This window comes from Bombus impatiens, unplaced genomic scaffold, assembly GCF_000188095.3.
Source record: "Bombus impatiens unplaced genomic scaffold, BIMP_2.2 scf_0377, whole genome shotgun sequence".
NCBI classification, from domain to species: Eukaryota; Metazoa; Arthropoda; class Insecta; order Hymenoptera; family Apidae; genus Bombus; species Bombus impatiens.
The window spans coordinates 1,966,707-1,993,342 of record NT_176796.1 but is presented as its reverse complement, the minus strand read 5'-3'; the positions used below and the strand labels follow the sequence as shown (position 1 = coordinate 1,993,342).

At 29.3% G+C, this 26,636-nt stretch overlaps 7 protein-coding genes across 9 annotated transcripts; 3 read left to right on the top strand and 4 right to left on the bottom strand.

The window, feature by feature from the left end:
• Positions 1-80: 80 nt before the first annotated feature.
• On the bottom strand, positions 81-11,291 carry LOC100747210 (PH-interacting protein). Its single transcript, XM_003489828.4, has 22 exons — positions 10,828-11,291; positions 10,683-10,741; positions 10,583-10,612; positions 10,314-10,373; positions 9,519-9,669; positions 9,339-9,437; positions 8,892-9,229; positions 8,660-8,814; positions 8,277-8,594; positions 7,772-8,189; positions 7,466-7,691; positions 6,298-6,622; positions 6,015-6,210; positions 5,697-5,945; positions 5,405-5,626; positions 4,951-5,329; positions 4,384-4,783; positions 4,038-4,268; positions 3,765-3,945; positions 3,538-3,691; positions 3,341-3,448; positions 81-3,100 (listed from the first exon to the last, which is right to left on the bottom strand). The coding sequence occupies exons 1-22, from the start codon at positions 10,868-10,870 to the stop codon at positions 2,160-2,162; spliced, it is 5,283 nt and encodes a 1,760-aa protein (XP_003489876.1). The 5' UTR covers positions 10,871-11,291; the 3' UTR covers positions 81-2,159.
• A 630-nt stretch (positions 11,292-11,921) lies between these two features.
• Positions 11,922-14,025, top strand: LOC100747096 (dehydrodolichyl diphosphate synthase complex subunit DHDDS). 2 transcript variants are annotated; one of them, XM_012386197.3, is made up of 6 exons: positions 11,922-12,005; positions 12,493-12,687; positions 12,800-12,961; positions 13,047-13,195; positions 13,328-13,512; positions 13,590-14,025. In XM_012386197.3, the coding sequence occupies exons 2-6, from the start codon at positions 12,527-12,529 to the stop codon at positions 13,818-13,820; spliced, it is 888 nt and encodes a 295-aa protein (XP_012241620.1). In that variant the 5' UTR covers positions 11,922-12,005; positions 12,493-12,526; the 3' UTR covers positions 13,821-14,025. The 2 variants fall into 2 exon arrangements, with proteins under 2 accessions (XP_012241620.1, XP_033176843.1); XM_033320952.1 differs by having other exon boundaries at positions 11,951-12,687.
• A 431-nt stretch (positions 14,026-14,456) lies between these two features.
• On the bottom strand, positions 14,457-17,490 carry LOC100746975 (protein Hook homolog 3). 2 transcript variants are annotated; one of them, XM_024367968.2, is made up of 2 exons: positions 17,003-17,490; positions 14,457-16,936 (listed from the first exon to the last, which is right to left on the bottom strand). In XM_024367968.2, the coding sequence occupies exons 1-2, from the start codon at positions 17,195-17,197 to the stop codon at positions 15,086-15,088; spliced, it is 2,046 nt and encodes a 681-aa protein (XP_024223736.1). In that variant the 5' UTR covers positions 17,198-17,490; the 3' UTR covers positions 14,457-15,085. The 2 variants fall into 2 exon arrangements, with proteins under 2 accessions (XP_024223736.1, XP_003489874.1); XM_003489826.4 differs by having other exon boundaries at positions 14,457-17,489.
• A 28-nt stretch (positions 17,491-17,518) lies between these two features.
• LOC100746855 (snurportin-1) lies at positions 17,519-19,560 on the top strand. The gene is made up of 6 exons (XM_024367969.2): positions 17,519-17,831; positions 17,909-18,093; positions 18,178-18,430; positions 18,495-18,683; positions 18,763-19,134; positions 19,204-19,560. Exons 2-6 carry the CDS (start codon positions 17,915-17,917, stop codon positions 19,228-19,230), a joined length of 1,020 nt encoding a protein of 339 aa, XP_024223737.1. The 5' UTR covers positions 17,519-17,831; positions 17,909-17,914; the 3' UTR covers positions 19,231-19,560.
• On the bottom strand, positions 19,167-21,242 carry LOC100742751 (centromere protein L). The gene is made up of 5 exons (XM_003489874.4): positions 20,945-21,242; positions 20,576-20,784; positions 20,009-20,400; positions 19,682-19,856; positions 19,167-19,580 (listed from the first exon to the last, which is right to left on the bottom strand). The coding sequence occupies exons 1-5, from the start codon at positions 21,087-21,089 to the stop codon at positions 19,488-19,490; spliced, it is 1,014 nt and encodes a 337-aa protein (XP_003489922.1). The 5' UTR covers positions 21,090-21,242; the 3' UTR covers positions 19,167-19,487.
• Positions 21,243-21,354: 112 nt separating this feature from the next.
• Positions 21,355-24,905, top strand: LOC100746735 (RNA polymerase II subunit A C-terminal domain phosphatase). The gene is made up of 7 exons (XM_003489824.4): positions 21,355-21,972; positions 22,152-22,455; positions 22,616-22,860; positions 22,934-23,693; positions 23,755-23,922; positions 24,060-24,339; positions 24,424-24,905. Exons 1-7 carry the CDS (start codon positions 21,746-21,748, stop codon positions 24,693-24,695), a joined length of 2,256 nt encoding a protein of 751 aa, XP_003489872.1. The 5' UTR covers positions 21,355-21,745; the 3' UTR covers positions 24,696-24,905.
• Positions 24,906-25,055: 150 nt separating this feature from the next.
• On the bottom strand, positions 25,056-26,028 carry LOC100746616 (28S ribosomal protein S17, mitochondrial). The gene is made up of 4 exons (XM_003489823.4): positions 25,852-26,028; positions 25,646-25,762; positions 25,457-25,533; positions 25,056-25,385 (listed from the first exon to the last, which is right to left on the bottom strand). Exons 1-4 carry the CDS (start codon positions 25,975-25,977, stop codon positions 25,208-25,210), a joined length of 498 nt encoding a protein of 165 aa, XP_003489871.1. The 5' UTR covers positions 25,978-26,028; the 3' UTR covers positions 25,056-25,207.
• Positions 26,029-26,636: the final 608 nt, after the last annotated feature.

Here is a 26,636-nt window from a genome sequence, read left to right as displayed (position 1 = left end):
AAAATAAAGGTTTATGTTCAATTTTGTAATTAATGAAATTAGGATTTAAAAAACAGGTTTTTAAATAAATAAGGAACAAATATGAAACAATTTAATATTTTTTTATTGGTGACGGTGGGTTTCGATAAACTAAGTATGCAACAGAGTACATTGATTTCACAACTAAAGTTTTAAATTTTACATAAATCGAAAATTTCTGTGTTAAGTTTTGTTATTTAACAATATTTATGTACACGAAATTATATTAATTCTGAAGATTAAGATACGAAACACGTTAATAGTAATGTAATTAAATGATCAAAGTTAAGATTGGTGTTAAATTATAATATAACCAGATATTTGACTTCTTGAGTCCACATGATATGACTCCTTCTCTTCAAGGCGTTATTAAAAAAATATCCGTTATATTTCTAATTATTATTATTTATATCATTTTATGTTTAATATTCTTAAGCTAATATCACAATGGCCCGAGACAGTCAAGACTTCCAATATTTGTGCACATATTCTTATACTATGTTAGTTTGCCGGTTGCATAACTGCCTTGAAAAACTTGTATCCTATTGTATAGTAAGTGAAATAACTTTTATGCTATATAAATCTGAAAAATGTCTATTTCTATATATGAAAAATTCCTAAAATCGCACGAGCATTGGTTCTTAATTTTCTAATGGACATACAAATTACATGTAAAAACTTTCTACTTCATACTACAGATCATGTAAAGCACACATTTGTTTTACATAACTTTAAAAAAAATTGCAATCATTTTACAATGTGTATTTATATTTACAAATAATATATTTTAAGTATAGTTGCAAAAAGCGAAAACAGTGCCGTTATTAAATTAATGAAATTGAAAGGTATTTAATTTTTGTGTGATTATTCTTTTAAACAACAAAAGAATTTTATCTATGTTCTTTAAATAAATAATCATATATGTAAAGGCACTGCCTCATTTAATGTAATTTACACAGTATGGATGGTAAGTACAATTCTTTCTTCAATGTACAAACACTTGATTTAATTTATGAATATTAAAAGTATGCACACAATAAAAAAATAGTATTCCACATATATGTTCAATCTGAAAACAATTTTCGATCTGAAACCAATTTTATTTTGTCTTAGGACATATTAGAGGAAAAATTATCTTATTAGAAAAATGTACAAATATGCAAATACTAAATTCATTAAGTAAATGTCAGTGTTATTAAAAAGATTTACAATATAATTTCATTTGTGTAATCAAATATAAACATAAACACTGATACAGATTATTTTTATCAATTGCATGTAGAAGATAGTGCCTTTTTCTGACTGTTTAAGATCTTAGCATGAAAGTAGTTTTTCATTTGTCAATTGACTTTTCTCAAAAAAGCAGAAGTTGAAATTATTGAGCTAAGCTTAAAGTTATGTTCCCCGAACAAGATGGGTATTTTTTTTATATTATTCCAGGTACAATAACATATTTTCAATAATATAATATAAACATTATCATACATTCTATTTTTTGCTGTCATTATTGTATGTAAATTCAGGATTTGTAAAGAATACTCTTCCATTAATATTTTTAAACAACATATTATCAATAACAATTGCAAAAATAATTGTATAACGACTTAATTGTTATTCCATTCTAGGTATTGGGAATGATGCGTAAGTTAAAACTACAATAAATATTTTATATTCAAATAACCAGTAATATCATAAAATTTGGAAAAATGTATAAAAAGTATGTTGATCAAACAGACGAATATTATAGAATGATTACACTGTTTCCGCTTGCTATTAAATCTGTCTTATGCACTGCTAATTGATTACATATTTAAACATGAAAAAATAACATTACCAATGTGTTTCATAATAATGGAAGTACTTTGTAGCAGTGTTTATGATGAATTGCTATGACAATCTCAAGTGTTTATACGTACAGCCTATCTATAATCTTACCTTAAACTTTTCAGACAATATATCCTGGCATACACAAGTTTAGTGTTATGCTATAATATGGATACAGCCAAGTGTTTATACAGTCGAGTGTTTCAGAATAAACATTATCAAATAACATTTTAAATTTTTACATTATTCTTAAACATTTGTAGGAATTACTTGAAAAATCATAATTTACACTTTTATTACTAGTATGAAAGATGCTGTTAGGGTGAATCTAACAAAAAAGCCCGTGCACGTTCTGTCATTTTGCGCACACGCCCTCTGCTACTTATACTAATACGTGGTACATTTTCAGGTTCAGGACTTTCATCACTTTCTTCTGCATAATATCGACGCTTAATTTTACGTCGATTTCTAACTGGCATTGTATTGCTCTCATCACTTTCTTCATTATAGCGAGGTCGTTTTCCAGTTCTTCTTGAATTTTGTACAGTTTCTTGATTTTGTATTTCTCTTGTTCCACGAATTCTTCTTTGAGATCTTGATGATACAAAACCTTTTTCTGATTCTTCACTATCTGAATCCTGATTATTAATTTCATTTTGGGACTGTTCTTCTTCTTCTTCTTCTTCTTCTTCTTCTTCTTCATCCTCTTCTTCCTCTTCCTCTTCTTCCTCACTCTGACTTTCAATATTATTTCTTCCACTTTTTGTCGTATTCTTCAAACTTTCATTATGTTCGGGCGTAGATGCTAATTTTCGTGATCTCGTTCTACTTCTATTAATAACTTCCTCTTCGCTTTCTTCATCTGACAATTCATTTGCAGAAAATGCTTCATCATCCTCATACTTATCATTCTTTGAGTTTTCGTAAAAGTTTAGCTTTGACTTTGACTTTACTTGTTTACTATTTCTGGTATTTTTCGCACGATTTTTCCGAGTTTGTTTTCCACGTCCACTGGGTGTATATACTTCCCCAGAATCACTATCAGCACTAACACTGGGTACCGTTTTTCTAGCTCGTGTCCTTCTTACAGGTACACTACCACTACTTTCACTTTCTGTGGAAGCTTCTGAGTCACTGGCTTCGCTTCCACTTTCTTTTGGTTTTTTAGGTACTGCAGATCTAGATATCCGAAGTTTTAGTGTAGGTCGCGTTGCAGTAGCAGAACGTTTCGTATGTCCATTTGTCATACGTGATGGCCCTATAAAATAAAAAAATGTTAATCAATGTTTTCTTTTCCTTTTTACATAGCTATGTGACTAATCTTTATTATTTTATAATATATTTATTATAATTTTATTATCATTATTTTATTCTTATTATTATCATATAATGTCAAGTTATTAATATCTATTCACATGTTTTCACTCTGCTCTCTGATAACATTCTATATATTTATATATGTGTATGTGTATACTACAAAAACAATATATATATATACCTGGTGCACACATGTTAGAATTATTCTTTTCCACTTCATCTAAATCATCATCCTCACTATTTATCTCATCATCATCATCCGAACAAGCAGATTTTGATTTTGAAGGTGCTACATATCATATCAATTGTTTAAAATTTATTCTAAATTTATCTAATTTATTTTATCAAATATTTTTAACTGATATAATGAAAGCATACCAGTGCCATTTGTTAACCGAACTTTGCCCCTTTTAGCTTTCCCTTTTGTATTTTTTGCATTATTATTGCGTCTTCTTGCAGATTTCCAGTTTGAAATAATTCTTCCCATATGCTCTTCAAACATGGCTGATAATCTTATTGTCATTGAATATATCTAGAATAAAGATTGTACCATTATCTTGTACAATACTTGTAATATTCTTCACATAATAATAAGTATGGCATACCCTTGATCGTTTGTTAGTATTATAATTTCTACTATTTGTAAATATTAACCGCATATCTTTGGCAAATTCTATAGGGGTTTCATAATTTCCTCCTAATAAATCCTCTTTTACCGTACGTAAATCCATTGGTGTATCTATAATTTGATGATAATCTGGGTGCTCTAATCTATCAACTGGTTCTCTATAAAAAATCAAATAAAAATTATTACGAAAGATATCCGTCTCGCATATGTATATTATGCATATCAATATATTAATATTAATTTATTTTACCTGAAAGGAATAGAATCTTCACATTGCCATAACGTTTCTAATAATTGACGACATGCTACTTTCCAATCAGCTGATGCTTCTTGTGAACGTAAATTTCTGCTCGAGGTTGCTCTCTGAGTGCTAGTTGAAGGTCTATCCTTTGCATCTTCTACATCAACTTCCGATTCAGAAGAATGGTATGTGTCAACCAATTGGTGATAAACAGCCGGTACATCTAATTCTGTAGTTTCTCTGTATAAATGGAAAATAATATATTTTTATTAATTATATCTTGATAAAGTCAAAATAAAATAAAAAAGATATGTAAATGGTATTAAATTTTGTGAATAAATAAACTAGACCTTACTTTATAATACGTAGACATAGGTCAGTAACTATTCTTGCATGCTTTACTATTTGGCTATGTGGTTCATTAAATTGTTCTGCATTTGTTGCTAAGTATCTGACATCAAACTGTGCGGATGTTATTCTTCGATAAAAATGGTTTTCAAAACGAGCTTTTATGGTTGTTAAATCAATAGGATATTCCACAACAAATGCATATGAAGGATATGCATTGAGATCAACAGGCGCCATAAAAGGTTCTGCAATTGCAAGGCTCATCACTTGATCTAGTCCACGTATAATTCTGCGGCATGTTGCTTCTCTATCTCCCATTGGCCATTCCTCTGCATGAGGCTGATATAGTATTGTACGTATCTCTTCTTGAAGCACAGGAACTGCACCTCCAAGTACTACCGGAAGTCCTGTAATACATAACACATTATACAAGGTATTAATATCGATAAAATGAATGCTTATATTCACACTGTGAATAAATTAAGATTTTATATTTTTCCAAAGTTTACCAGTTACTTTTTCCAATATTCTCCAAAAAATTTTTAATTGTTAAAACATTTGAACACACACATACTATTTTCATCAATTGGTTCAAGATCCCAAGGACTCATTCTCTCATATTCGCCATTATCCCATCTGACACGGAAACACATGAAAAACGATTCTGGAAAATCTTCGTCTAAAGGTTCCATTGATTGTATTTGACCCATCCACCATCCGTCATCAATCATGCAACGAAATCGGTCTCCTTCAGACCAACTACGTGCCAAAGCTGTGTCAAATGTTTGACGTAAAACTAAAAAATCTAACACATCAGCCATATCGTGATATTTAATAGTAAAATTTTCTCCTGTTAATTTTCCATATTCATCCATTAACGCCAACTTTAAACAGCATAGTCGAGGTGGACGTATTTCATACTTTATACCTACTACTTTTACAAATTCCTGTGCCTGCAGAATATCGAATGTTTTTCTAAGTAACTAATACTAATGTTCACAAAGTAAATTGAGAGAAAAAAATCTTACTCTTATATTGACTTTATTCCATGGTTCACATCGTGGACCAAGTTCATATACTTTTTTATTCCTAACAGCGTCTAAGTAGAATTGGTGACCTTGTCGAAAATATACTATTTCATCACCCATTTGAGGATAATATGGAGCTTTCCTTGGTATTATTTCGGTAAGCCATTCTGAAGGTCTAAAAACTTCTGGGATATCATCAATGCCAGTAGACAATGGAATATCCTTTAAATAAAAAGAAAATTTCGAAAGAGAAAAAATAATAAATTTATTTACAAAGAACGTTTTTACCTACCTTTTTTCTAGGACGTCTATTACGTCTTCTGTCCATATCACTTGGTGGTGTAAGAGATCGTTTTTTTACAGGTTTGCGTTTACTTCGCTTTGGTGGTTCTAAATTTAAACCATGATCTGCAATCCAATCTGAATATTCAGTACTAGACTCTGATGTGGAACTATCAGAACACAAATCTTCTTCATGAGCAGTAGAATCATTACTATTACTACTGGCTGAACTTCCTGTTGTTGCCGCATTATCGGGATTCTGTAAAGATTTACGAATTATTAAGTATATACAAATTATTAATTTGAATTAAAATTGTATAAAAAATACCTCGAACTCATCATCTTCTTGTTCTTCACTACGCATAGCTCTAGTTCTATATCCATGTCTAGTAGTTCTATTGCGTTTTCGATTTGCTATTCGACTACCTATATTACCTTCGGTATTGGCAGTATTCGATACTGGTTGTGGTCTTTTTCTCATTTCGCGTTTCAAATTTTCGAGTTCCATTTCTGCTGTTGCATGTCTATAAACATTATATCCTTATTTATGAATTTAAACTACTTATAGATATATTCGTGAAGAAGGAAGTAATTTATAATACAAAACATACAAAGTTTTAAATTGTGTTTCTCTAATAGCTGGATTCATGGGTCGAGCAAGAATAGGCTTATTCCAAGGTGTAGTATTATCTCTTTGCCAATTACCACTACTTTGTCGTACACCTTCAACATCTCCAACTCTTCTTAAACCAGACCTGCTTCCTCGCGGACTAGCCATTTGACGAACTGGTTGCTCTGCTGCATTTTCTTCTCTTTCATCAGCTGCATTTTCTGCATCAGCATTAATATTTTGTCTTTGTGCAAGCGCTTCAATTAACTGATCAATATTGGACCGTGGTTCTTGAGCTGGAAGTCCTTCTATAACTTCTTGCATCCCTATAAAATAAGATATATATCTTTTAAAGCTTCAGGAAATATCAGATTATACATAAAATAAACAATAATAAACAGTGTAGCGGCACTCGACAGGAAACTAAGACCCAGACGACGGTAGAGCAGTGGTTAGTGGCATTGGTTACAAAGGTTCCAAACCAGGTTCAAATCCCGGAACACGTAGTCCGATTTTTTCTCCACGATTCCTAACTGAAAACACTGCGACCTATACGTCAGAAACAGCACTATCATCACTACCTACACCCACCTCAAATTGGTGACCCCGATGTGATGATCTACAGTGAAAAGTGGTGACGACCGTGATAGCGCTGCCAAGACTTCGATCACCGCGAATTTAAGAGTGTGGAAACGGAGGCCTACGACGACCCCGCGGCGACCGTACGCTGAAACGCACGCACCGTACCGACAGGTATTCACCGCCACATCGAAGACTTCGCGCAACATCTGCACGGGTTTGACAACAAGCGACCGACGCTGTACTCTGCATCGAAACGACAAATCCGCAGATGCCGAACTCTCGCAACTGCACACGGAAAAAACGACGAGCGAAGTCGTACGTTATCACTGGTAAGGGGGTATTGTAGCGGCACTCGGCAGCAAACTAAGACCCGAACGGCGGTAGAGCAGTGGTTAGCGCCGTTGGTTACGAACGTTCCAGACCAGGTTCAAATCCCAGCACACGTAGTCCATTTTTTCTCCACAAATCCTAACTGAGAAAGCAATCCAGCAACAGTACCTCACAGCGACCTATACGCCAGGAGCAGCACTATCCTACCTACCACCGACCTACTATACACCTGAACAGAAATAAAATAATTTATGTACCTCCAGCACCTACTGCAATATTTGGTACTAATTGTTCTCCTCTACAGTTTTCTCTCCCAGGAACCAATCTTTGCAGAGCTGGAGGATAAGGATTTCCATCGACATCTACTAAAAATGGTGGAGGCATTAAATGAGGTGCAGTTTGCGTTTGTTCATCCAAAACATAATTATTTGCATCTCGTATTAAGGGTCTATAATCCGTATGGAAAAATAATTCTTTGGGTACCTATAGAAATATAAAATAGAGAATATACATTTCTAATGTGTTAATAGATATAACAATTATATAAAAACAAATGTACTTACTATTTTAAGTTTTTCCACACCAGATCCAAACCCATATATTAAAAGATGTCCATGAGAATCTGTTGCTGCTAACATTGTTCCATCTGGAGACCACTTTGCATCAAAAACAGCACCATTACCTTGCCCTTCAATAAAATTTTGAAAGCATGCTATCGGTTCTGTGTTCAGAACATCCCAAATTATAAGTTGCCCGTCATGTCCAGCACTTAATATAACACGGGGATCTATGGGATGAGATTCTAACACAAAAACTTCATCTTTATGTCCACGTAAAATTTTCACCAGTTCACCTGATTTTGCATTCCATACTTTAAGACAACTATCATTTACAGCTGTAATAACCCACTCATCACTTACATCCCAACTAACCATAGTCACCTTAGCCTTTTTGTTAGAATCATCTTCTGTTTCTGATTCTCTAGAAATTATAAGAACAAAATAATATTTAGTCATTAATATTATATAGAAAAATATTCATAAAAAATATTCATAATACTTTAATTACCCAGGAAGTTTTGTAGTCATCAACAAACGTTTGTATATCCATTGTTGTTGTTCAAAATGCCAAACATTTGCAGTACCATCTTTAGAACCCGAAATAAATTTTAAACCATTATGTGCCCATTGAATACTATCAACTGTATCAGAATGTGCTTCCACCTCTAAAACTCTACATGGACCATCATCTCCTAACATTGCATACACTCTAACATGATGATCTGCAGAACCAGCAGCCATAAATGCACCACCAGGACTAAATGACGCACATATCATTTGTGCTTGACCAGGCCGCATTTTTTCATGGTATTGAATTGGTTTTGGCCTAAAAAAAAAAGATATAATGTTATTTTTCATTATGTACGGGATATAAATATTATTGAAACTTACTGAAAAACTGCTCTTTCATTGCCTTTCTTTGTATGAGTCCAGAAAGCAACAGATCCATCTGTACTTGTAGAAACTAAATAATATACGCCATTACAAGATATAGGACAAAAATTTACAGATGTAATCATACCAGAGTGTCCAGATAGAACTGCAACCTGATAAAAAGTAATAAAAATGAATTTAACAAAATCAGTCTTTATAATAACATTAATTAACATTCTAATCAACTTACAGGAGACATTGTTTGAAAACACCAAACTCTTAATATTCGATCTAGGCTACCAGCAGCAAGTAAAGTGTTATCAAAATTTACTGCAATATCCATAATTTCAGCAGATGCTCCTCGAAAAGTTGCTAATAATCGCCCATCAATAGAACTCCATACTTTAACAAGTAAATCATCTGCACCAGTTATTATATATTTCCCAGTGCGATCAAAAAGAACACAATATACTGCAGATAAATGTCCTAATGTGTGTCTATACAACTGCATTTTATTGTAAAACTTTGTTGGTATTGCCTCTCGTCGACCTAGAGGCCCTGAATTCTCCCTTCCCTGAAGTACATGTACTATATAAAAAAGAAGTAACATAACAATAAAATGCTTTATGTACTGAAAAAATGGTTGATATTAGCAATATTTATGTACCAAATCTAAACAAATAAATATTTTATTTACCTATATTAGGCACTGATAAACTATAAGGTGAAGCTAAAAATGGTTTTCCACCTAGTCTGCCAGAATATGAAATAATGCCATGCACTTGACGTTGGACATCTACAACAAATTTAAGATATTCATGCCAAAAGTCAAATAATTTCAATAATTACTTAAACATATTTATATCTTTTACTTTACCTTCGTGTGTACGTAACAAAGATTGTCTGCCAGCTCCTAGAAGGGATATCGCTCCTGGTATGCATGGCGGTACCTCTTTTTCCAATACTGGTCCAATTCTGGCACATATTTGTAATAAATGATTTGATCCAATATGAGAATATTTCTTTTCCTAAAACATTAGAATGTCTTTATAACTATCTTTTCATATTCTATTTTATAATACAATATCATTACAAATATATACGATCATACAATATAATGCAATCATTATATGTATTTTAGGATATCCAAATATTTGGATCACATATATTATATATACGAAGAGAAAGATGATAATTACGTTTTGCAATAAAACTAGTTCGCACTGTTAATTGAATTTTAAGTAATCTAAAGTAGTTCCTATTTGTAACCAATCAGAAGACAAACAAGCAAACGCAACCAATCCGAATAGCCGACTCGTCACACGATACTAGTTTCTATAAATAAGGTCTGAGCATGAGATATATTCATTGATCAGTGCATGCAAGATGGCCGGAAGTTAATGCTTATTGGTTGAAAGCAATATGGTGGGAGAATCTTGTGCAACAGCAACATAGGATCAGAGAAGTGGAGGAGGAAGAAGGGTTGAGGAGTGGGACAGAAAAGGGGTAGCACCCTATTAGGGGTACTTGATACATTGGCATTTGACTAGCTTACGACGTAACAAAAATTTATCATAATGTTATTTCGAAAAATAACCTATTTATTTCATCATATATGATGAATTATTATACACAAAATAAAATTCCTTCCTGAAATATTAATCTTACTTACCAACTCTTCAAAGGTTTGATTATGTACATGCCCTCCCCAATCTAGTCTTTGCGGCAAAACCTATAAAAAAATAAAAAAATCATAAAAATAAGTCGATCGATCGATCGATCACACTCGAGATAAAATTGTGCCAATTTGTCGAACGTCAAGGTCGCCGACCTTGAAATTCTAATGTTTTGACAAGCAGAAACCACGTGCAAACCATGTGGAGCCGATGGGTATGTATAGTGTCACCCCGGCAAAACGTCAACTCAGACCAATCGTCTTACCTTAGCTCGCTCCAATTCACGCTTCAACACCTAGAACGTACGTTGTTCATCATAATATGTTACAACGAAATTTCATGGATTTTAATTCAATAATACTTACGTCTGCGGCTTCGCGACAAGGTCCCGCCGCTAAGAATTTAGCAATTAGGAAGTACAGCTCTGTAAGAAAGAACGCTGTTTAGGAATGAACCGCACGCCTCGCTTCGTTGCGGATAGTAAGGGCGCTTATCGCTCCCATTCTTTACCTGGTGCTATTGCAGTCTCGTTCTTCGTTACGCTGCCCTCCATTTCGCCTGATCAATCGTTTATTATTCACTCACAGAGAAAGAGAAACATTTGCTTTTTAGGGTCATAGCGCGGTAGTAACCATTTCAGATTTCATTTTCTCTCGCGAGGTCTCGACCGCGAGACGCACACGCACGCTCACCTCCTCAACGGAAAGTAGTCCCCCCCCCTACCCGATTGTCGACACAACGTACCATATTATTCAGGAACGTAACTTGCCTCCCAAAACCCTGTATAATTTTATTTTCATTTGAACCGCTTTAGGAGAACGAAACACTTTCCTCTTCTCTTTCACATTTCAATAAAGAGTGAAATTAGATAACTAATTTTCACGTTACTATCATAGACCTTAATTTGATATGTTCGAAATTTTCATTACGATAAAACGCATTTGTGGATGATATCTGCACCATGTAACGCGGTTTATTTGAAATTAAAAATACAGTGACGGTAACCGCAATTGTAAGAAATATAAAAAAAGTAGACAATCTTGATTTAAAGGTGACATAAACTAAAGTAGGTTATCAAATGAAGTTTGTTATCGTTGTTGTTATTATATGTTGATAAATATGAATTAATTATTATTAATTATAGGCTTTGGTAGAGGAATGGAAAGAAATTTTTACTTAAAACACAACTTTCATAATTCTACAGCGATTCGAGTTAAACAATAAATAATGATCATGAAAACTGCTGTTAATAAAAGGATGATAATGTCCTTATATAATTTTTACTGTGTTTTATTTAAATTTTATATACTGCTGTAAGACATGAACGTGTTAAATTAATTTTTTAATTTTAATCATATCACTACTTTAATACTATGATAATATTTTTGCACTTATTTTGTAATATGATATAACAGAAATTTTCATGCATTATAAAATCGAATTCTGCTTGTATCTTTTTTAGACAAAACTAATTAAAATATTATTATTTGATATTATTATATATGTTTAAATACTTACATATATTTAAGAGGAATAAAAACATAATGTGCATTTTTTCACAAAAGCTAAAACTTCAAGATGGATGCTAGGTAACTCGAATAAACTCGAAATATCGATGTGTAACGATATGTATATACACATTTGTGTAATGTATGTGAATGTGTGTGTATGTATGTATGCAACACCACGTATGTAACTTTTCGAAAGTTTTTAGAATTCTCGAAAAAATTGCTAATGCATATGAACTATTATATTGATATATATCTTACAAAAATAAAGAATATTATGTAACAAATTGTTATAATTTTTGAAGACGATAAATGTGTTCCAAAATTCTAATACGGTTAAATGTCGACGTGTCAATAGAATGATGATTTTAGTATTATTTTTTCATAAAACATGACATATTGTTAAGTATTATTTAACACTGTCATTATTAAAAATTACACAGTTACAAATTTATATTAAATCATACACATCATTCGATTTATGAGATATTATGGCAACTGATATATTAAAGATTTAAAAAACGGCTAAACATGTAAAATTAGTTTAAATTATATGTAAATATTAAAGTTATATAATTTAAATTTGTATAATATTTATCAACTTTTATATAGAGAAATCTCTTTTGAACATATCTTATTTATTATTATTGTAAAACAATTTGGTTAGGACCTTAAATATTGTACTTGAAACTTTGTGAACAATGTCATGGATAAGAGACAATACTCTAAATTGGTTTCAACATTTGGCTATAAGAATTTTAAGAACTGGACATATTCCTAAGCATGTAGCATTTATAATGGATGGTAATAGACGCTATGCAAGTAAAAATGGAATAGAAAAAATAGAAGGACATACAAAAGGGTGTGTACTAGTAAAAAAATATCGCATGTAAATGTAGCTTTCACATTTTATTTTTGTATATTTTATGTATTTTATGTATGTTGTATATTAAATGCAAATTGTAATTTTTAAGATTTGATAAGTTTGCTGAAACTTTACAATGGTGTACAGATCTTGGTATACAAGAAGTAACATTTTATGCATTTAGTATTGAAAATTTTAAAAGGAAACGAGAGGAAGTAAATGGGCTTCTAAATCTTGCAGAACAAAAATTCCAGAGATTATTGGATGAAAAGTATGTTGAAACATGTTTTATCTATAAAACAGTTTATTTAATATTTGTGTAAATATAATACCATGTAACAAATATTTGAATATAGGGATAAAATACGAAAACATGGATTATGTGTCCGTATAATTGGTAATTTGTCGTTATTACCTCAAAATATACAAGAATTGATAGCAGAAACTATGATTCTTACTAAAGAACATAATAAAGGATTTCTCAATATTGCATTTGCTTATACATGTAAGTGTACTTAAAAAAACCTTTATACATTAAAATATCAAACATTATTTTTGCTACACTCAATTAAATAATGTAATATAAATATTATTAACTTTTATATTTTTCTACCTTCTTTCATATATAATATTTTAGCAAGAGATGAAATTACACATGCTATTAAAGATGTAATCGAAGGTGTTCAAAATGGCGATATTCTTTCTGAAGATATTGATGAAAATTTGATTTCCAACTGTTTATATACTAATTATTCACCAAATCCAGATTTATTAATTCGTACTTCTGGAGAAGTTAGATTTAGTGACTTTCTTATGTGGCAAGTAAGTTTAAAGATTATAGGCTAATTCTTTGTTTCTCCTTCGCTTTTCTAAATACGTTGTTATTTAATAAATTTCAGATATCAAATACATGCATTTATTTTACCACTGTTTTATGGCCAGAATTTAATCTGTGGGAATTTCTCAATGCAATATTTTATTACCAAAGATGTTATTCTGATATACAAAAAGTAATAAAAATGCAAAATATGAAGCAAATAATACAAAATAGTAGACAATCAACATACATAGACAAATTACATCATAAAAGACAAATAACACTTGAAAGAATATATTTGTCAAACATTTAATATATGTATTGAAAAAACAAATATGATTAAGATTAATTATGATCATTAAAGTTTATATAACATTATAAATCTATGTAAACATACTTTTTTTTAGAAATTTACATTTATGTATATACTTCAAAAATATTTTTGTACTTTTCTTTTTAAATGCTATAATACTATTCAAATACGTGTAAGTATTGAAAATCTATAAGTCTTCTTCTATTCTTGTATATAGAAAAATGTATTAATATATGTATATTAATATATGTATATAATAATATATGTATATTTTTTCATATTAAGTACATTTTTTTTTTAAATAAATATAATGTACATAATGATAAAAAATATCAGACAAAAATAGAACTGTTATGCATATACATAAATTCATTCTTTTATTTCATTTTGTTGTTTTACAAATTTGTATATATTTATACTGTATATATATATATATATATATTTATAAAATTCGTATTTAAGATATTTTTCTGAAATATCTTATATACCAAGCCTGCTGCAGTATATTAAATATTTGGCTTAATTTTAATAGTTTCCCCATTCTTTTTAAATATATTATTTCCATACATTGTATATGATTTCGTTAATAAGACTTTTTTATGCTTTAAAATATTCAAAATTAAGAGCTTCAGTCTGTTAGAAAGATTATAAAGCATACATTTACTAAATAAATATAATGTATCACATAAATATAACCAGGCACATTATTAGTATAATTCTTCTGAAATAGAAACATACAAAGTTACATTATTGCATTTCGAGGTTCATATAGTTTGTAAGCATATTATGTTCCATAATCACGTTTTAACAGCATAAAGATAAGTAATATACAATATATACAATAAGTTGTATGTTCATGAATGTATAATATATTTGTAAAAATTAAAACATTTAGAATTTATTTCAAATAAATATTTTATTAATGGTCAAGAAAATAATAAAATATATATTGGTTAAATAAATAAAACTTGATAATATAGTAAAATAATATAATGCTGAACCTGATAAAATTTTAACTATTTTGTTTATATAGTTCCATTTAAACATTAATTAAAATAAAATTAGTGAATATAAATAATTTTTTGTTAGTTGTTATTCAGAGCTATAAGGTGGATGCCATCTAGCAGACGGATGTCTTTGTCTTGCTAAGAAAGATTGTTCCTGACTTGCTGAACTTAAGGCTGCAAGCCGTTGATCAACTGTTAGTTTCATTTAAACATTAATTAAAATAAAATCAGCGAATATAAATAATTTTTTGTTAGTTGTTATTTAGAGTTATAAGGCGGATGCCGTCTAGCAGATGGTTGTCTTTGCCTTGCTAAAAAAGATTGTCCCTGACTTGCTGAACTTAAAGCTGCAAGCCGATGATCAATTGCTTCTCTATGACAAGTTAAACCTAAGCGATAAAATGCAGATATCATTAACTTTTCTTCCATTTCTTTAATTAACTTAGATTCTTTCAAAGAACGTTCCATATCCTCCATAATTTTACGTTGCTCTAAAATTTGATTCCTCAAAACAGCTACCTCATTAGGAGATGAATTGTTTTGTTTAGGATCTAAACTTTTTATTACACTTTTTGCTTTTTCAACATATTTTTTGTAACGCTCCTCTAGTGCAGCATTTTCATACTCTCTGCGTGTTAACTTTTCCTGTAGTGCAAAAGCTTTCTGCTTTTGTGCTTGTAATGCATTTTCCCGTTCTTCGACTTGTAAAATTAAACGTTCCTTCTCTGCTTGTAATTTTCCTAGTTCATCTTGTAGCTGTGTTATCTTTTGTCCTAAATTGATATCAGTTTTATTGTCTCCGCTTAATTGACTGCCCAATGCTTCTTCCAATCTATTTTCTAATTCAATTATTCTTTGATTAGCTTTGCGATTTTTACCTCTAAGTATATTCAATCTTTCCTCTGAATCTTCTAATAGTGCTTGAACTGTTGGTAATTTATCCTCGTTTCCTTTCTGTTTAAGTTTCAACATTTTATTTTCAAGTTGTAAACAAACTAGTTTTTCTTTAATTTCAAGAGGAATCATTTCCGTATTTGCAACAGTACTGTCAGTAGTAGGTTTTGCTATATTTTCTGCTGCTTGCAATTGTGTGCATTTCAATTCCTCATTTGTTTCTTTCAAAGCATCTCTTTCTACAATTAATCTATCTCTTTCTCTTTGTAAAGTGCTTAATTTTGCTTCCATTTTTTTTCCTTCAAATTCAAGTTTGTCACATTTATTAGTTTGTTCATCCAATTTATGATGTGCTTCAGCAAGTTGTTGTTTACAAAGTTCTAAATGATTACGGAGCATTGTAGTCCGTTTTGATTCCTCTTCGTAATCTATTTTGGATTGTAGATACTCTAAATTCTTATCTTCTAACATTTTAACTTGTCTTTTTAAATCACTCAAATCTTCCATTTTCTTTTTGTATGATTCTATTGTCTGTTCATACTTTGCTACTTTATCTGCAGTTTCTCTTAATGCATCTATCTCATCTTTCAGGTGATTAGCCTCATCAGCTGCTTTTTGTAAATCTTCTTGCCTAGATTGTAATTCTAATACTTCCTTTTCTAATAGCTCTACCTTTAGTCTATAATCATCTCTAGATGTTTCTACTTTAAATAATTCATCTTTCAATGCTTCTAATTGTTTTCTAAGACCAGAATATCTTAAGATAGAACCAGACTCTTCTGGATTTTCAAATTCATCCAATCTTTCTTGAAGCTTTTTATTTTCTGTCACTAATGCTGCTTTTTCTTCTTGTAAAAGCGAAAGTTGTTGATCGAGTTCATGACATTTTTGTGCTAATTGTTCTTTCATATCAACAGTTACTTGAAGTTCTGCTAATAATCTTTGCTGAGTACCATCAGCTACATCCAAAGATTCAAAATTAAGGCTAGTACCTAAACTTAATCTTGGTCCATGCATATTGCTTTCTAATTCTTGAATGCTCTGCATAATTGCTTGCTGAACAGTTTCTTCCATTCCCATAATTCTTGTTATATATTGTTGTTTCTGATTGCAGTTAACTGCACAACCAAGAATTAACTGTAATAAACGATGCAGTTCATAGTTATCACAGTGTTCTCCAATTTTAGTTGCATCGGGTTTAATGTAACCTGATAACTGTTGATTTAAACATTCTATATAATATTCCATTATGGCCTCAACAATTTTTTTAAGATTACTAACTTTTAATCGCCAGTTAGAACTAACATCTGTTTTAATTTTCGCTCTCCAAGCAGCAGTAAACCACTCGGGTGCAATTTGAGCTAAGACATCTGCTAAAGCAACACCATCACTTATATCTTCTGCTGTGGAATGAGGAGCTTGAAGATCAAATGTATCTAACCATTTAATTAAATTATTTAATTGCTGATCATCCATTGTTGTATCTACTTACGAACGTATCGATTAAATCGTAAAAATACCTATACAAGCTCTGTCATATATGACAGTTTTATGATAGACGTCAATCCTTTTAAGTTCTCAGCTTAAAAACTTATTATTTACCTCTTGAGTAATTAATGTAGAGGCTAGGAGTACTTTGACCATTTCTGCATCATTTATTGGTATCGTGTATTAACTTATTTTCAACAAAAATGTTTTACAAATTGTACCAAAACGTTATTTTGACGTTATTTTGACATTCCTTTACGAAAAAAAGTAGAAGTACTAGGCTATCTTGAGATATTTTCGTTTTTAGTTAATTTTGTTGTAAACTTAAGGAAACCACATTTTATTTTTAAGAAAATGTTGGTAACAGTTGTACTACCAATCATATAACACAGAAGAATCTATTCTATTGAAATATTTCATGATACATTAATAAAAGCTTGAAACCTTGAAACATACATCAAGAAAATTGACATCTATTGATATAATAGTGAATGAAAGTTATTTGCGTGCGTGAAAATGCATTACATATTAGTATATATACATGTATTTTTGTAAAGAACAAGATGTATAAGATTAATTTTTATTAAATTATTTGAATCTGTTATAGAAGTATTGTGTAAAGGTTTGTGGAAATTTTATATTAAACAAAATTTCTTAATAATAATTATGTATAACATTTTATTTTCTTGGACAATTTAGTTTCATATGGTAATTATTAATACAATTATGGCAACTGAGATGAAAGATAAGTTAATAAAAAATGGTAATCTACGTGCCATATTTTATAAAAAACCTGTTAAAAAAGATAATTACAATTTGGATGTGGATAACATTGATACTTTTCAAGAAATAAGACGTCGACGGCTACTACAATTTCAAAAAAAGTATGTTTTTTATATATGGCTATTATATTTTATAAAAGAGCTCTATGAACATATGAACATAAAAGTAATAATATGCATTATTAGATGTAGAGACACTGCATTTAATATTGGAAGAGGAATACTGGAAGAAGCATTTAATTCTGAAGATGAATATGAGGAAGAAATGGAAATTCAAAAAATTGATAAAAAGGGATATTACTACTCTAAACGAAATAAGAATTATGCAAATCAATTAATGATGTCTGAATGGATGTTGGAAGTACCTCAAGATCTTGTAGGAAAGTGGATTGTAGTACCATGTCCTCAAGGAAAACGAACTTTATTAGTTGCACGTAAAGTATGTTAGAAAGAAAGAAGTGAGAACATTTTTTATGGTTTATTATATTTCTTATATTTTGTAGGGTATAACTAAAGTATATAACAGACACGGTAATAACCTTGGTAAATTCCATTCAGCACTTCCTGGTGGTAATCCATCTGAACATAGAGGTAGCTGTACCATTCTTGATTGTTTATGGATAAAACAACAAAAAATATATTATATCTTAGATGTACTTGCATGGTCCAATCAGTCTTTAATAAATTGTGATGTAAGAATTTTTACTTAAAAATGTAATAATACTAGTTACATTTTATATACATTATAATAATTTCTAATGTTTGTTTCAGACTGAATTTAGGTTCTTTTGGTTGAGATCAAAGATGCAAGAAATCGAAGAATTACACAAAAGAGATACATATAGAAATAGTTTTCCTATATTGCCTTTACCAAATATCAGTTGTGATACTGATATAAGTTTAGCATTAGCAAATCTTTCGAATTTATATCCTTTAGACGGTTTATTATTTTACCATAAAGATGGACAATATACTAAAGGTCGTACCCCACTTGTAACATGGTCAAAAACTTTTATGTTACCTGAAATACTTGGTATTTCAGTACCACCACCACTTGATGAACAACCTGATGGATACATAGATTTTGTACATTATATCCTTAATAATAGAGCTAAAAAGAAGAAGGTAGAATCAGAAAGCCAAGTAAGTTCATCTACTTTTAAAGTGAATATTAATTAAAGAACTAAATTATTTATTCATTTTTGTTTGTAGATGGATATTGTAGATGAGAATTCCTAGAACTTTATTTTATCTTATTTATATGAACGAACTTCTTAAAAAATGAAGTGACATATAATCGACTTATTGAAAATGTTAAAAGTACTATATTTTACAAATATAATTTACGTGCTATACAAATTAATTGATAATAGTATTCGAAATCAAACAATAATGTTTTATACAATCTGTGATATTTGAAAAAATTATACCAAATACGAAATAAATATATACAATATATAAAGACTGCTTATTGTTACAAATATTGTTAAACTATGTTACTCAAGATTTAATGTGTGAAATGTATCAAGGGCTTTTTCATTTAAATATAACAAAACGCGATTCATGGTATCTGCGTTCATTACTTTCATCTGAAAAACAAAGGAAAAGGAGTATCTTATAAATAAGAAAATATGAATACAAATGTATGTTTATAAAAATTACACGATATAAGTAATAACTGTTTATTTACCCTGTTTTCCATTATCGTAACTGTCGGAAGAATAATTTTATGTAATGTACACAATCCTAATTGTAAACCAGCAAGTTCTAACATTTGAGAGTATAAGACCTCACGAAATTTTTCTATATGTTCTAAATGAAAGGCAATTTCAACATTTGCTTCATCGTTTTGATCCTTTACAATTCTAAAAGAAAATTAATATAGATATAAAAAGTATACTTTTTTATTTTTATATATGTTGTATAGTAGTGTTTTGAATAATCATAAATTATAATATAGAAATACAGCAATACAGTTGTAAATATTTACTATCTTTTAGGCGTTACAAACACATACACTGTTAATATTTTTATTAAATCCAAAACTAGAAACTTTATTGTAATTGTATCTGTACTTTCTAGTTCTGGTATTTTATATTCCATACAAATCTCATCTGTGTGTTTTGTTTGTTCCTCTTTATCTGCTGGAATAATTATAATTGGAACAAGCCATATTAAATCATCCTCATGTGCAGGTAATGCAATAATCATACAATCGAACATACGACTCAACACATTATGAACAGTTCTTATAGCACTTGGTGTACCACGACATAATAAAAGAGGTAATCTCACAGAATTAAAAGCGATTAATTCGTTTTTAGTAGTTTTCCATGATAAAAATACTCCTTTATAAATACATTTCTTTGAATTTGTTTGATTATTACTATTTTCAGAATAAATTTCAATCTGTAATTATCATTTTTATTACATTTATAATCAGGGGAGATGTGGTCACTTTTTATATCTATTTTGAATAAAAAATGAGAAGTTTTAAAAGCTATCAATAATTCTTAATACGGAAGTTTTGTAAATAAATGATATACTTCTCATTTTTTAAACATATTTTATTTGTTGATACTACCTTTATTGGTGGTGGATCCAATGGACTAGGTCTTTGTGTTATGTCTTTCATAACACAAAATTCTGCGTCATATGTAACATCTTCTTGTGATAAATTATTTGCAACTTCTTCTCTTAATCGTTTTGCATATTGTTTCAAATGTACTTCATCTTGATGAAAATTAAATAAAGTGGAAACTCCAAAAATAGTCCAAGTTTTATATAATAATTCTATAAAATATGAAGTATAAACATGAGTTTTAGATATTAATACAATTTAAATAATTTCAAAACACTTATATGTAAAAATTATTCACATACATATTATTATTAAATACTAGATTAAATAAACATTATGATACGAAATTATGATATGAAAATTATAATACACCTTCTAAGTTAAAACCTTCAATTTCTTCTACTGGAGCAGAACTAACACACAAACTAAATTGTTGTCTTCCTCTAGTTCGAAGGGAACATATTGTGTGAATAGCATTACTAGTACTTGGCAATATGTTTTCTATGTTATCTTCCATTTTACAAGCAATGAACAATAGAGTATTAAATTAAATCTTGATTAAAAATTCTATACTATTAATAAGTTGACAATTGTTTGAAAGTTTTAATTGTGGATCAAAATTGTATCACAATCGAAAACATTATAACATGAATATAGTAATATTTATATGTACTAGGGGAATTTTACATTAATCGTTACAGTTAAAATAACTAAGTACACATTTAATTATTTTTATGGCATCATAATGCTATATAATATTACAAGTGTTTTAATGTGTGTCGAATCTTTTTTAATATGGTAAATTGTTTATCTAGTGTTATGTAATATAACGTTCATGTGATTCATTAATGTATACGCATTATTTGTTTCCCCATACTGAATTCCATTAAATATTAATAATAGTTATAAAACTATTAGAAGAGTAAGTGACTTTTATCTATATAAATTAAAAAATATGCTAGCCAATAATAAAGATAAAGTATCTTTGATCTTCCTATACGTGTAACAAAATACATGTATGTGCGAATTTCTATTAGTGTTGGAAAATTGAACATAAGTGTGTGTTTATATCATCTCCCGCGCAAAACATTAAGAGTTTAATGATATTTACTACTTAATTTCTTTCAATTGAAGATAACATTTTAACATCTGAATGTTAGTTATTTAAAAGTTATGGGGACAATAGAGATAACATTTCCGTTTGGTGGACAATCAGGAAAATTATTAAAATGGAGAGTTCGGATGGATACTATGGTTTCAGCGGGTAGAGTGCTGTTTTTGTATCAGAATGTTATTCCAGGAACAGAAGATAGTAAAGGTCCTGAGAAGAAATTTCGGGCCACGCGACTCGGTCGTGTTACAAAAATTTTAGCGAAAGAAGGGGATGTTGTTCAACCTGGGTACATAATATCTTTAACCTTATAAGATTTCTTAGTGCTTATGTATTGCAAAAATAAAATTTATTATATATAACTTTTTATTATATAAAATGATATTAATTAAGAAAATAACTTATTTCTAATAAGATTATTTCTATACGTTTTTATCTTCAAATTTACATAAATGACTAATATTATAGGCAAGTAGTAATGACATTAGAAGGATGTAGACATCCTACCGTAATGAAAGACTTGTGTGCAGAATGTGGCGTGGATTTAAGAGTTGAAAGGATTGGTAAAGAAAATGAAAGTACAAAAATATCACAAGCTAGTGTACCAATGGTACATAGTGTGCCAGAACTGAAAGTATGCCCAGAATTGGCTAAAAAAATTGGAAAGGAAGATGAGCAACGCCTTTTGAATGATCGCAAGTTAGCATTACTTGTGGATCTTGATCAAACAATTGTTCATACAACAAATGATAATATTCCCTCTAATATAAAGGTACAGATATTATATACATAGGTGCATATATTATATATATAGAGAGAAAAAAAGAGAGAGAGACAGAAAAAGAGCAAGAGAGATTATACATGTAATAATAATAATAATAATAACAATAATAGTAAGAGTAAGATTAACATCATTAACATACCTTTCTTAGGATGTTTATCATTATCAACTTTATGGACCAAATTCCCCATGGTATCACACTCGCTTAAGGCCTAATACCAAACACTTTCTTTCTGAAATGAGTCGTTTATATGAATTACATATATGTACATTTGGAGCAAGAAACTACGCACATACTGTAGCAGCGCTATTGGATAAAGATGGAACTTTATTTTCTCATAGAATACTTTCAAGGGATGAATGTTTCGACCCTGCATCAAAAACAGCTAATCTTAAGTATGGTCATAAAATTTGTATTTTAGACATCTTATCAAAACAAATAGATACCTTATTAACTATCTTGCTACAGGGCTTTATTTCCTTGTGGAGATGATCTGGTATGCATTATAGATGATAGAGAAGACGTATGGCAAGGATGTGGGAATTTAGTTCAAGTTAAGCCTTATCACTTCTTTCGTCATACTGGTGACATACATGCACCACCAGGACTAGAAAAAAGTGATGTATCTGTTTTACCTGAATTGCAAAATACAAATGAGCTTTGTATTGATGAAAATGTAAGTGAAACAGATAAAAATGGTGCATCTGTATTGTCAAATGAAGGGAATGCGATTGATAATAATCAGAGAAAGGAAATTGAGGAAACAATTGAAGATAAAGAAAATGAACACGAATTTATAGAAAAGAATGATAAAAGTGCCAAAGATAATACCAAGAGTGACACTGATTTAAATCTTGATTCCAATAATGAAAATAAAGATGAGAATAAAGCATCAGGGGAGTCGAAAGAAAATTTAACACTATCTGAATCAATACAAGATATAAAAGTTGTAAATAAAAATCCTGATGAAAATAATATTATAGATGAAGATGACGATGATTATTTATTATATCTTGAAGATATTCTTCGTAGGATTCATACTGAATTTTATACTACTATAGAAAAAGAAGGTGGACGGAAGTCATTAAGAGACATTATTCCACGAGTGCGGGCTCAAGTATTAAAAGGAGTATACTTAACTTTTAGTGGATTAATACCTACTCATCAAAAACTTCATCAAAGTCGAGCTTATAAAGTCGCCAGAGCATTTGGAGCAGAAGTGGCACAAGTAATACGTTAACTTTCTTCCCATGCTATTATCTTTATTTTAATAATTCGTTATATTGTAGGATTTGTCAGACAAAACTACTCACTTGGTAGCTATTAGACCTGGAACTGCAAAGGCTAATGCAGCAAAAAAGAATCGAAATATAAAAATTGTAAACCCAGATTGGCTTTGGACTTGTGCAGAACGCTGGGAACATGTTGATGAGCGTTTATTTCCACTTACTACAAAGGTATAGGTACTATAAAAATGACGAGTTTGAAGCGAGAGCTTTGATAAAAACAGAAAAAATAATAAATAATAAAATTATTTCCAATTATTCTACATATAATAGTGATATACATATGATGATCAATTATGTATTTTCAGGCACGTGCTTCTAGAATACCGCCTCCACATTGCAGTAGTCCTGAACGTATAGAAGAACCAGAAAAAAATATAGAAAACAGTTTTGCTGATAGTATTAATCCATTAATGTCATTCACACCAGAGGAAATAGAAATTATGGATAAAGAAGTTGAAGAAGATATGGATGATCAAGAATTAGATGCACCTGTCTTTGATACAGAGGATATAGACGATGAACAAGAATGTGATAAAAAATATTGTTATAAGGATTCAGATTCTGATGACTCTATAAACCATGATCGTATGTGTAATATGTATAGTTTATTTTACTATCAGATAATATTTTTACTAATATCTAATAATTAATATCAAGTTTTACCAATAGGAAGTAATACAAATGAACCAATAAGAAAGAAAAAGAAGCTTTCTAATGAAAGTTCAGATGACGATAGTTTAAGTGGCAAAGATGATACTTTGAACAACGATGATGATGATCCTGTAACGCGTTTTAGAAGAGGAGAATGTTTACCCGATGACTTAGATTTAGGTGATAATTCTCAAGATTCAATCGATGATCTGGAAATAATGGATAACGAAGATGAACGAGAATGGAATGAAATGGGAGCTGCGCTTGAAAGAGAATTTCTTTCTGAATGATTCACTATAAAAATTGTTTGTTTTGCTTTTATGAATCAGCTATGATTATTATTTTTCTATTTCGAATTGGAGAATTCTAATAATCACTGATAATATTTAAATTGACATGTTTGCAGAATTTTGATTCAAGTAGTTTGAAACAATGTTATAACAAATTTAAAATGATGTATAAATTTAACAAGGGAAAATACAAAAAATCATATTGTATTTAATAATTGAATCTAAAATTAATATTACATTTTTAATAAATTGTAATTTTAATAATTATTTTCTTATTTTTAAAGGAAACTGTAACTAATATATGTAAATAGCGGATATATAAAATGATTCGTTTATATTAAAAAAATGTCAAAAGATAAGTATCAAACGAATCGAATATATTTTGTTTTCTTTTTGTGAAAGTTATAACTTAATTTGAAATACACTGTTAATTTTTTTCAATATAACATTATTTATTAATTTCTATTTTTTAGTATTCTATCTACAATATGTTTGTATGCTGTATGTACGAGTTATGATGGATTCACTGCGTATGGGTCATAATCTTTTGGATCATCGCTATATTTCATATAAGTTTCCTCGGCTGTAAAATCTCGTTTGCCTTCTGTGATTCCTCTCTTTGGTGTTTTTTCATATTTATACATAGATTCTAAATTTCCATAAAGTTCAGCATCCTTTTCAATATTTTCCCTAATTTAAAATAAATATAAAGTTTTAATTTCAAATAAATGGTAAATATTTTCAAAAGAAGAAGAATATACCTATATTTTCCTGCAACAACCTTTTTACCAGTAATAGGATCTGTAATATCACCTAGTGGATAAATGACATCAACAACCTATAATCATCAAATGTAAATTAGAAGCTTTTATGCTTTTATGTTGCTATTAAGAAGTTGTAATAATATATAAATAAAATATAGAGATTCAACTTTTTATGATAATACATACTTTATGAGTGATAAGACGAGTTAATTTTCTTGGTAAACTTTGTATTAAAACTGTATCACCTGTCTTACAACGCTTTTCGGGATCATCGGCATAAATAAATTCATATTTGTTAAAATACTAAAATGCGATAATCGAAAACATAACCTCAATTAAACACTTATGAGAATGGATTTACGACTTTAAGAACTCACGTCGAATTTACGTACCATTAACAGATGTGCATCGAAGTCTGATATTTTTACTCGTATTTTAGCAGCATTTTGTTTAGCACAAGGTACACATACACCTAATAAATAATTTAATCCTTGCCTTTTTATGATATTCCCTGCCATGACTATGATAGTTACTATTGCGATATTTGTATCTAAACACACATATGTACATACACTTGATATGCTATATCGTATATGTGGTAGGTATGATACCGGAAGAATAATTTGTAGCATAATTTATTTTATGACATTTACCGTAATAGCACTCTAGATTAATTACTTTATTAATCACTATATGTATCCTAGTAAATAAGTTTAGATTTTTATATATATATATATATATATATATATATATATATATATATATATATATATATATATATATATATATATATATATATATATATATATATATATATATATATATATATATATATATATATATATATATATATATATATATATATATATATATATATATATATATATATATATATATATATATATATATATATATATATATATATATATATATATATATATATATATATATATATATATATATATATATATATATATATATATATATATATATATATATATATATATATATATATATATATATATATATATATATATATATATATATATATATATATATATATATATATATATATATATATATATATATATATATATATATATATATATATATATATATATATATATATATATATATATATATATATATATATATGTATACCTCTTTCATTAGTCAT